Source organism: Oncorhynchus mykiss, chromosome 19, assembly GCF_057628025.1.
Source record: "Oncorhynchus mykiss isolate SJ-2025 chromosome 19, ASM5762802v1, whole genome shotgun sequence".
NCBI lineage: Eukaryota > Metazoa > Chordata > Actinopteri > Salmoniformes > Salmonidae > Oncorhynchus > Oncorhynchus mykiss.
In genome coordinates, this window is record NC_143040.1 from 13693737 (window position 1) to 13705833 (window position 12097).

Here is a 12097-nt window from a genome sequence, read left to right on the forward strand (position 1 = left end):
TATATCTATCTCTCACACAAGTAATAAACCTTTCTCCTTTGAGGATTTACTCTGATGGTTGACTAAGTTAGAATGTTATTCTAGTCACTGTTCTTAACTCTACTTGGAAACAAATTTCCCTTGGATTTTATTATTAGACACGACTCTTGAACGAATGTTTATGATTGAATTATTCAATTAACCATTTAAATTATTCTACCCATAACCCAGAGTGTATTAATAAGACCCTAGTTTCATGAAATAGTCAGAATAACCATTCTTTCTCACGTATCTATTTTATATCCCTTCATAAGAATCGACCAATTATACTTAGGTCACAATATTAACCTCTTTCAGCTAGGGGCACTATTTTTATGTTTGGAAAAATATCATTCCAAAGTAAACGGTCTATTTCTCACGCCCAGATGCTAGAATATGCATATAATTGACAGAGTAGGATAGAAAACACTCTAAAGTTTCCAAAACTGTCAAAATATTGTCTGTGAATATAACAGAGCTGATATTGCTCTGAGGAAAATCAAACCAGGAAGTGACTTCTATTTTGAAAGCTCCATGTTCCATAGCCTGCCTTCGCTCCATTTAAAGAGATATCAACCAGATTCCTGTTCCTATCACTTCCTCAAGGTGTCAACAGTCTTTCGACATAGTTTCAGGCTTTTATTTTGAAAAATGAACGAGAAAGATAACATCGCGTCAGGTGTCCGCATGAGTTTTTCTTGCGCAACAGAGCTTGGGCAGCCATTGTCTCTCCCTCTCCTACTGAAAAAGAGACAGTCGCAGTTGATATATTATCGATTATATATTTTAAAAACAACCTGAGGATTGATTATAAAAAACGTTTGACATGTTTCTGTGGACATTACGGATACTATTTGGAATTTTTGTCTGCGTTGTCGTGACCGCTCGAGCCTGTGGAATCCTGAACATAACGCGCCTAACAAACGGAGGTATTTTGGATATAAAAATAATCTTTATGGAACAAAATGAACATTTATTGTGTAACTGGGAGTCTCGTGAGTGAAAACGTCCGAAGATCGAAGGTAAGCGATTCATTGGATTGCTTTTCTGATTTTCGTGACCGAGCTACTTTGATGCTAGGTGTTCATAATATTTTGTCTAGTGATCCATAAACTTTCAAACGCTTGGATTGCTTTCACTGTAAAGCACATTTTCAAAATCTGACACAACAGGTGGATTAACAAAAAGCTAAACTGTGTTTTAATAGATTGCACTTATGATTTCATATATTTTTTGAATGTGGCGCTCTGCAATTCAGCGGTTGTTGATGAGAATTATCCTGGTAACGGGATGGGTTGCGTCAAGAAGTTAAGTTAGTTTATTTGTGGTACTGGCCAGTTACCTTCAGGTGGTTACGGACCTGTTCCTACTTATCGATTTTAGTAATTACACTGTCTAGAGCAAAAACCTCTTCTTCGGATTCTTTTAGGTTAAGATATACAGTGGGGAGAAGAAGTATTTGACACACTGACAATTTTGCAGGTTTCCCTACTTACAAAGCATGTAGAGGTCTGTAATTTTTTTATCATAGTTACACTTCAACTGTGAGAGACGGAATCTAAAACAAAAATCCAAAAACTCACATTGTATGATTTTTAAGTAAATAATTTGCATTTTATTGCATGACATAAGTATTTGATACATCAGAAAAGCAGAACTTAATATTTGGTTCAGAAACCTTTGTTTGCAATTACAAAGATCATACATTTCCTGTAGTTCTTGACCAGGTTTGCACACACTGCAGAAGGGATTTTGGCCCACTCCTCCATACAGACCTTCTCCAGATCCTTCAGGTTTCGTGGCTGTCGCTGGGCAATACAGACTTTCAGCTCCCTCCAAATATTTTCTGTTGGGTTCAGGTCTGGAGACTGGCTAGGCCACTCCAGGACCTTGAGCCTGTAGTTAGTACTACGTCCAACAGAGGGACACCTTTGACTCTGTCCCTGTATCTATCTAAGGGTCTGTGTGATGCTTTCTCTCCTCCTGTGGAATAGAGTAGAGCTGTAGAGTTGTATAATAGTTCATGTAGATAGATGTCATGTGGAACATTGGAATCAGTGCAGAGAGAGTTGTGTCATTAGATGTAACCAATATGTTATGGGTGGAAATATCAACTTTTTAAAATAAATCATGTGGAGGCTATTTATTCTTCTTTCATTTCCCTTAAATCTGAAACTATGGAGATATTGTCAGAACTTCTGCTTTTTCATTCTGGGTAATTCTTCAGAGTCAGCATAGATAGAACAAAGACCCCTTTGGTCATTGGTGGCCAGTCACAACACAGGGGGAAGTTTCCCCTAGGTACAGATCTAGGATCAGGTTTCCCACCCCCAATCTTAACCATTTGTGGTGGAAATTTTAAACAGACCTAAAATCAGCGTCTAGGGGCAACTTCCCCCTACAACACTGGTCACAGAGTGAGAGCCATAATGTGGTCTCCATTTGAAGGCTATGAGTGCTGTAAACTCAGTTAGGATATATGTAGTGTACAGTGTATATGTCAATTAACAGGAACCCAATTTACTTCAGCAGATCCAAAATTGTGATCCTTTGAATTCACACATACACCATATAGCACAATATATAGTCATACAGTGTAGTTTATTATCAAACTAAGGTTGGTGCAAGTCACGTGTTGGCCAGTGTTGTGTCGATTTCACAATTTATCATCCACTGTGGTAGACTGATAAAGAGTTTCACTACCATAAATCACACAGACGCAGGACAGTGCAGGAAGACGACACAGCTATAGATGTATATTAGAGTTCAGGTTAGAAGTAGAAGTTACTGTATTTGATCACAAGTGTGTTAAGATGTCAGAGGGAGTCTATGAAATCCCAGACGGATTTGAAGACGATGAGCCTGATACCATGAAGAACACAGACATTGATGGCCAAATATATGCCAACGTAAGAGCCTTCAAGCCCAGTCCAAGAGATGGAGTTGTTGCTTCAGGTAAGATGGCATGAACACACACACACACACACACACACACACACACACACACACACACACACACACACACACACACACACACACACTACACACTACACACTACACACTACACACTACACACTACACACATTACACACATTACACACACTAAACAGGTGAGATTGCCAGTACCTAAACAACACAGAAATCCAGACAGTCAGACACTGTAATACAAATATCCTCCTCAAATATAGACATAGTCCTATGTTTTTACAGCTTAAAGACACTCTCTAAGATGAGCATACCATTATCAACATTTCTCTCTCTCTTTCCATTACATTTTCAAATGCAAATAGTACGTGGCTTCTATAATGCATCTACAGTTCTCATGGAATGACATCCATGAGTCAAAACATACACTTTTAGGAACGTGATTGGAAACTCTCTCTCTCGTTGTTTTTCTGGTAGTCTAGTAATTACTATGCTGATAAAGTCCTTCAGTATGTCCTGTAACTCGCCACTGTGTATTTCCAACCTAGTCTCAAAACATTTAGTATTATTCTGTACGTAAATCAGAGATACTCCATTTTAATATGATATATTACCTTTCATATGGTATGTATCAATTTGTGGATGCCCATCAACCATGTTGTATGATATGTTACAAATGATAATGTGTATGATATGTTACAAATTTGCAAAAACATACAATATGTTACGTATGTCCTAACCATATGAATTCTACTAACATTAGCTATCTGGTAGTAATTACTATGCTGATCGTTGGATACAGTGATACGGAGGAGAGGAAATAGGAGGAGAGGAGACCATAGGAGTAGATATGAGCAGGTGAGGAGATAGGTGGAGAAGAGATATTAATTGAGATAGAGCCTTAGTGTCAGAGACAGAGAAGGAAGAAGAAGATTAATAGAATGAGGAAGAGAGAAAAAATAAGACAAATAATCGTTCTTTTTAGATTTAGAGGAGAGTATGTAGACATACTGTAATCTCTAAAATTATTCTTCATTAGTTTTATTGGAAAAATGTCATGTGATTTTCCCCAAAAAAGTGGGCCCACTTATTAACCTATTTTTAAAATTTTATTTAACCTTTATTTAACTAGGCAAGTCAGTTAAGAACACATTCTTATTTTCAATTATGGTGTAACTGCCTTGTTCAGGGGCAGAACGACAGATTTTGTACCTTGTCGGCTCAGGGATTTGATCTTGCAACCTTTCCGGTTACTAATCCAATGCTCTAACCACTAGGCTACGCTGCCACCCCACCTATGCTCATCACTTTAATAATAAGAATAACAAAGCACAGATTAATAAATTAAGGAACAATGTTCTTTAAAACTTCTTATGGCTGCAATCCCGTTAACGGGATCAATATGACAACAGCCAGTGAAAGTGCAGGGCGCCAAATTCAAACAACAGAAATCTCATAATTAAAATTCCTCAAGCATCCAAGTATTTCACACCATTTTAAAGATACACTTCTTGTTAATCCCACCACAGTGTCCGATTTCAAAAAGGCTTTACAACGAAAGCACCACCAAGCACCATGTTAGGTCACCGCAAAATCACAGAAAAACACAGCCATTTTTCCAACCAACGACAGGAGTCACAAAAAGCAGAAATAGAGATAAAATTAATCACTAACCTTTGATGATCTTCATCAGATGACACTCATAGGATTTCATGTTAAACAATACTTACATGTTTTGTTCGATAAAGTTCATATTTATATCCATAAACCTCAGTTTACATTGGCGCTATATTCAGAAACGCCTCCAAAATATCCGGAGAAATTGCTGAGAGCCACATCAAATAACAGAAATACTCATCATAAACTTTGATGAAAGATACATGTTTTACATAGAATTAAAGATACACTTCTTCTTAATGCAACCGCTGTGTCAGATTTCAAAAAGCTTTACGGCAAAAGCACAATATTCAATAATCTGAGAACAGTGTTCAGCCACAAAAGGAAGCCATACAGTTACCTGTCAAATTGTGCAGTCAACAAAACTCATAAATAGCATTATAAATCTTCACTTACCTTTGCTGATCTTCGTCGGAATGCACTCCCAGGACTCCCACTTCCACAAGAAGTGTTCGTTTTGTTCGTTACGTCCAAATAGCTATTTTTGTTAGCGTGTTTGGTAAACAAAACCAAAGTCAGGAAGCGCGTTCACTAAAGCAGACAAAATGTCAAAAAGTTCCGTAACGGTCAGTAGAAACATGTCAAACAATGTATTGAATCAATCTTTATGACGTTTTTAACATAAATCTTCAATAATGTTCCAACCAGAGAATTCCATTGTCTTCAGAAGTGCAATGTAACAGAGCTCCCTCTCATGTGAACGCGCATGGTCAGAGCATGGTCAGCTCATGATAGACCTTACTCATTCCAGTCTCCTTCGGCCCCACTTCACAGTAGAAGCATCAGACAAGGTTCTACAGACTGTTGACATCGAGTGGAAGCCGTAGGAAGTGCAAACTGACCCATATCTCACTGTGTATTCAATAGGTGATGAGTTGAAAACCTACAAACCTTAGATTTGCCACTTTCTGGTTGGATTTTGTTCCTGGGTTTTTTTTATCCAAAACTAATAATAATATGCATATATTAGCAACTGGGACTGAGGAGCTGGCAGTTCACTCTGGGCACCTCTGGGCACCTTTTCATCCAAGCTACTCAATACTGCCCCTGCAGCAATAAGAAGTTTTAACAAGGTCTACCAGCTTCCTGATTAAATGTGATTAAATACATTAAACAGTGTTACCTGGACCCACACAGATGGCAGAACATTACTTAGAGGAAACTCACTCACACAAAATCAATGCTAATAGCAGGTGAGAATGACTCACAACCTTCACTGTTCAAGGGACAACGTGTAGGTTACCAACGGCAACACAATGCACCAAGCACCAGTGGACCTGTCTGCTACATACCCACACACTCATCATGGTGTCTATCTGCTGTTGTGTCTCTTTCTGGAGGTTGTTGTCTTCTCAAACCACTGTACGGTCTCAGGTGTGAAGTCCTCCCTACACCTACAACACTGTACGTTTTCAGACACAGCAGACTGTTAAAGTAAAGCAGCTGTTTAACAGGATACAGTATATCACAGAATATACTGTTAATTGTACTGTGTGTAGATCCATAAAGTACCAAAGTATATTTTAAGGGGTCAATTAGAATTAGCCTTTATATGGAGGATATTTATGCTAATGTGGACAGGAAGAGCTGTGAACAGGATACTGTGAACAGGAGCACAGATAAACAACCTGAATCTCAGAACACTGGTAAATACACCACAGTCATAGAGACACACATGGAAGTTTAAACTAATGGTTCTTATCCTTCCACTTGCCGCATAAACAATTGTGCCTATGTTAATGTGATGCGGTTGGCCGATGCCCCATGCTCCAAGACTTCAAAAGTCAACTGAGTAAAATAAACTGTAACAAACAGATTATTACATATTCAAAAACAGAATACAATGTGTCTTCCAAATATAGGTCTTACTTCACAAGGGAAAGCTTTGGAATTGATATACTTGCGGAAAAGGATACATAAATGCTACATCTCATAAATGAAACATTGTTCCTTTAAGACTAGAGGTTAAATGTTCTGAAATGTTCGAGGCTCTGTATTTTAGGATGTTTACTAACTGCTGAAACATTACTTTTCATGTTCAAAAAGTCCAATGCAAATCTCCACTGTGTATTTCCATCTGGTCTCATTGCATTTTTTATTATTATGCACGTAAATCCGAGTCTCTCCATTTAGTGTAATATGTTTCATATGAAATGTATCAATTTGTGGATGTCCATGTGTCACGGCCGTGGAATGAAGAGGACCAAAGCGCAGCATGGTGATCGTACATATTCCTTTTATTTAGGATGACGCCGACAAAAACAATAATCAATACAAAACAACCGTGAAGCTATGTGCCACAAACAAAGTTAACTTCCCACAAGGAAAGGAGGGAAAAGGGCTATTTAAGTATGGTTCCCAATCAGAGACAACGATAGACAGATGTCCCTGATTGAGAACCATACCCGGCCAAAACATAGAAATACAAAACAAAAACATGGAATGCCCACCCCTAATCACACCCTGACCAAACCAAATAGAGACAGTAAAAGGTTCTCTAAGGTCAGGATGTGACACCATGATCCATTTTGTATGTTACAAATTAATATTTCTATGATGTTACGATTTACATTTTTTATGACGTGTTACGAATTACAATTTGTATATGTTACGAATGTCTTAAACATATGAATTCTACTACTATTAGCCAGCTGGATACCGTTAGCAAGGCTAGAGGTTAACTGTAACTGGCCACTATATTTCCTGTTAATGTGAGAAGTTGTATCTTTAACAACCACAAGTCCCCCTCAACAGGAAGAGAGATGGGGTGAGAAAACATCACTTTAAAAGTGTTATTGTGTCTAATTGATGCTATGTACAGTACCTGTGTCCACAGAGCCTGATAGCTCAGGGAAGAGATCCTTCAGAGTTGCTGCAGTGTGTCTGGGGCTGCTGTGTGTTCTACTGGCTGGGATCATAGGCCTGTCTGTCTACTGTAAGTCTGAAGTTATAATTCCTACAATTCACCAGCATTCACCTACAATTCACCAGATTATCTATTTAATTGATACACTTTGTTGTTGTTATAACAGATGGTGGGGTCTCTAAGAGCTTCTTAGCCTATAAGACCAACTCATCTGCAGCGATAGAACAGCTACAGACCAGCAACAACAACCTGACTAAAGAGAGAGACCAGATACAGACCAGTTACAACACCCTGACTAAAGAGAGAGACCAGATACAGACCAGTTACAGCACCCTAACTAAAGAGAGAGACCAGCTACAGACCAGTTACAACACCATGACTAAAGAGAGAGACAAGCTACAGACTGAGAGAAATTTTCTTAGCGGGAGGCTTACCAATCTCAGTGAGTAAACCTACAGTAATAAATTATCATTAATACCACACAACTTATCATCAGTCTGTGTTCTTTCAATAAGTGTCCAGTGTGATAAATTGAAGGAAATGCGTATGTCATCAATACATTCAAACCTGTCCTGAAGGCTGGCAGAAGTTTGAATCCAGTTGGTACTTCCTGTCTACTGAGTCTAAAACCTGGAAGGAGAGCAGAAAGGACTGTCTGGAGAGAGGAGCAGACCTGGTGATGATAAACAGTGATAAGGAACAGGTGAGAGGGAGAGGGAATGGGAGAGGAAATGGGAGAGGGAATGGGTGTGCAGCGGGTAGATATGATCAAACATATACATCTGCTAATTTATCTTTCTCAACAACAGACATTTCTCTTCAACCTCAAGAAGAGAGTCTGGATTGGTCTGACTGACTCTGTTAAGGAGGGGACCTGGAAATGGGTGGACGGCACCCCACTGACCACAAGGTGAGAGATGATAACTAATCTATTAATAAGGCTCCATTCAACATGTTTCTATGCAGGTTACTGATATTGATGATAGCAGTCAACGCAGTTAACTATAAGATGTCAACATATTATTTAGTATTATGATGTTGTAACTGTGATGTCTGACTGTTTTTAACCATGTAGGTACTGGTATTAACCATGATATCTGACGGTTTTTAACCCTGTAGGTACTGGTATTCCAAACAGCCTGATAATGCAGGCCCTAATGGGGACGAGGACTGTGCTGAGATACACAAAGACCAGAGTCCTCTAAAGGCATGGAATGACATGTCATGTGACAGCAAACTCAACTGGATTTGTGAGAAAGTGGTTTAACATCACCATGACAACATGCTGTAACACATACAGTAGCCTTCAGTGCACAGAACTTCCTCCTCTGTCTCTGTCTCTCTCTCTCTCTTTGTCTCAAACTCAGGCACACAAATGTTGTATTTATTTGTATTAGTATATTAATAAAAGTCCTACTTGTTTCCTGACATTGTAGCTTCCTGTTTACCAGAGTCAACATGAAGATAGTACATCAGAATCTGCAATATGGGTCACAAAAGAGGGGAGTTAAGTTGTTATTTTCAGTGGTTCAACGAACTCCTCGACCAATCAGGTTCATTTAGAGAGAACAGAGCTGCGTCCGTTTCTGTTGTCATCTCATCCTCACTGGTGAAGACTACCCATCCTCAATATCCACTTGGAGCAGTTTGTAGTCTCAAATCTATTGTATGGACATTATAATGACCCATGTTTGTAGTTCTGGACCTCCTGAACATGTTGATGTATATTTGGGAGTAAACAGAGGGTCCAAATCAGCAGAAAGGTGAAAGGAAGGAGGAGTTCTGGAAACTCTCTGAATTATCTTGGGACTGTTACATATGATATTTAATATATGTTAACATCTAGTCTTTGTTCTCCACTTCCCCTCTATGATCTATATCTTCCTGGTATGATAGTGTCCTGTCCATCATCACAAATAGCAAGTCCCATTCCCTGGGCAGGAGGACTGTGTTGAGAAATACTCTGGACAAGATGAACATGTAGAGACATGAAATGGTTTATATTGTGCTGCAGAAAATAGTTTAACAATAACCATTGTAACAATCTCTCTCATGCACACAAGTACACACACAAGTATGCAAACGTGTTATATTAGCATAGTCACAACTACCCGTGTCATTTTGTTGAGTTAACACCTACAGCAGTCATACAGACAGAGACACACAGATGACATATATAACTAGAAGCAGAGACTTAATGTAACATAATTCTATGTTTTATTTTGTTAACTAGGCCAGTCAATTAAGAACAAATTCTTATTTACAATGACCGCCTACCTCAGCCAAATCCTAACCGGGACGACACTGGGACAATTGTGCACCACCCTATGGGACTCCCAATTACAGAGTGTTGTGATACAGCCTGGATTTGAACCAGGGTCAGTAGGGACACCTCCAGCACTTACATGCAGTGCCCTAGACCGCAGCACCACTCAGGAGCACATTCCAGAAGCAGAGACTTAATGTATAGTAGACCTACATAGAAAGAAAGACCCAGGCATTGTTAAAGTTGTCAAAGGTCATCTATCCTGAGCCAGATATGAACAAGAATGTCAACTTGGACAGAAGTGAGATGAAGGAGAGGATTGTTAATATATCTACGTCAGTGCAGACACCCTGAGAGACGATGAGACCAGCACCAAGAGAGAAGAGACAGCAGACACTGCTCCTAATGATGGACCAGGAGACCAGCACCAAGAGAGAAGAGACAGCAGACACTGCTCCTAATGATGGACCAGGAGACCAGCACCAAGAGAGAAGAGACAGTAGACACTGCTCCTAATGATGGACCAGGAGACCAGCACCAAGAGAGAAGAGACAGCAGACACTGCTCCTAATAATGGACCAGGAGACCAGCACCAAGAGAGAAGAGACAGCAGACACTGCTCCTAATGATGGACCAGGACACCAGCACAAAGAGAGAAGAGACAGCAGACACTGCACCTAATAATGGACCAGGAGACCAGCACCAAGAGAGAAGAGACAGAGGACACTGCTCCTAATGATGGACCAGGAGACCAGCACCAAGAGAGAAGAGACAGCAGACACTGCTCCTAATAATGGACCAGGAGACCAGCACCAAGAGAGAAGAGACAGCAGACACTGCTCCTAATAATAGACCAGGAGACCAGCACCCTGGTAACACACACACATTCACATAACATACTAAAAAGGTAAGAGACTACTGCTCTATAATAACACTGACCACCCCAAGGTAAGAGACTACTGCTGTAATAACACTGACCACCCCAAGGTAAGAGACTACTGCTCTATAATAACACTGACCACCCCAAGGTAAGAGACTACTGCTCTATAATAACACTGACCACCCCAAGGTAAGAGACTACTGCTTTATAATAACACTGACCACCTCAATGTAAGAGACTACTGCTCTATAATAACACTGACCACCCCAAGGTAAGAGACTACTACTCTATAATAACACTGACCACCCAAGGTAAGAGACTACTACTCTATAATAACACTGACCACCTCAATGTAAGAGACTACTGCTCTATAATAACACTGACCACCCCAAGGTAAGAGACTACTGCTCTATTATAACACTGACCACCCCAAGGTAAGAGACTACTACTCTATAATAACACTGACCACCCCAAGGTAAGAGACTACTGCTCTATTATAACACTGACCACCCCAAGGTAAGAGACTACTGCTCTATTATAACACTGACCACCCCAAGGTAAGAGACTACTGCTCTATTATAACACTGACCACCCCAAGGTAAGAGACTACTACTCTATAATAACACTGACCACCTCAATGTAAGAGACTACTGCTCTATAATAACACTGACCACCCCAAGGTAAGAGACTACTGCTCTATAATAACACTGACCACCTCAATGTAAGAGACTACTGCTCTATAATAACACTGACCACCCCAAGGTAAGAGACTACTGCTCTATAATAACACTGACCACCCCAAGGTAAGAGACTACTGCTCTATTATAACACTGACCACCCCAAGGTAAGAGACTACTACTCTATAATAACACTGACCACCTCAATGTAAGAGACTACTGCTCTATAATAACACTGACCATCCCAAGGTAAGAGACTACTGCTATAATAAGATTGACCACCCAAGGTAAGAGACTACTGCTCTATAATAACACTGACCACCTCAAGGTAAGAGACTACTGCTTTATAATAACAATGACCACCTCAATGTAAGAGACTACTGCTCTATAATAACACTGACCACCCCAAGGTAAGAGACTACTACTCTATAATAACACTGACCACCCAAGGTAAGAGACTACTACTCTATAATAACACTGACCACCTCAATGTAAGAGACTACTACTCTATAATAACACTGACCACCCCAAGGTAAGAGACTACTGCTCTATAATAACACTGACCACCCCAAGGTAAGAGACTACTGCTCTATAATAACACTGACCACCCCAAGGTAAGAGACTACTGCTCTATTATAACACTGACCACCCCAAGGTAAGAGACTACTGCTCTATTATAACACTGACCACCCCAAGGTAAGAGACTACTGCTCTATTATAACACTGACCACCCCAATGTAAGAGACTACTGCTCTATTATAACACTGACCACCCCAAGGTAAGAGACT

General features: G+C 39.8%; 1 protein-coding gene across 2 annotated transcripts; it reads left to right on the top strand.

Moving 5' to 3' along the window:
* The first annotated feature begins 2694 nt into the window (after positions 1-2694).
* LOC110497275 (uncharacterized) lies at positions 2695-8914 on the top strand. 2 transcript variants are annotated; one of them, XM_090210154.1, is made up of 6 exons: positions 2695-2973; positions 7457-7555; positions 7653-7928; positions 8065-8189; positions 8296-8396; positions 8606-8914. In XM_090210154.1, exons 1-6 carry the CDS (start codon positions 2832-2834, stop codon positions 8751-8753), a joined length of 891 nt encoding a protein of 296 aa, XP_090066280.1. In that variant the 5' UTR covers positions 2695-2831; the 3' UTR covers positions 8754-8914. The 2 variants fall into 2 exon arrangements, with proteins under 2 accessions (XP_090066280.1, XP_090066278.1); XM_090210152.1 differs by having other exon boundaries at positions 2714-2973; positions 7442-7555.
* Positions 8915-12097: the final 3183 nt, after the last annotated feature.

Coding starts and splice junctions, on each gene's coding strand:
- LOC110497275 (XM_090210152.1), top strand. CDS start 2,832: ATGTCAGAGGGAGTCTATGAAATCCCAGACGGATTTGAAGACGATGAG. Junction 7,556..7,652: donor CATAGGCCTGTCTGTCTACT/GTAAGTCTGAAG, acceptor TTGTTATAACAG/ATGGTGGGGTCTCTAAGAGC. Junction 8,190..8,295: donor TAAACAGTGATAAGGAACAG/GTGAGAGGGAGA, acceptor TCTCAACAACAG/ACATTTCTCTTCAACCTCAA.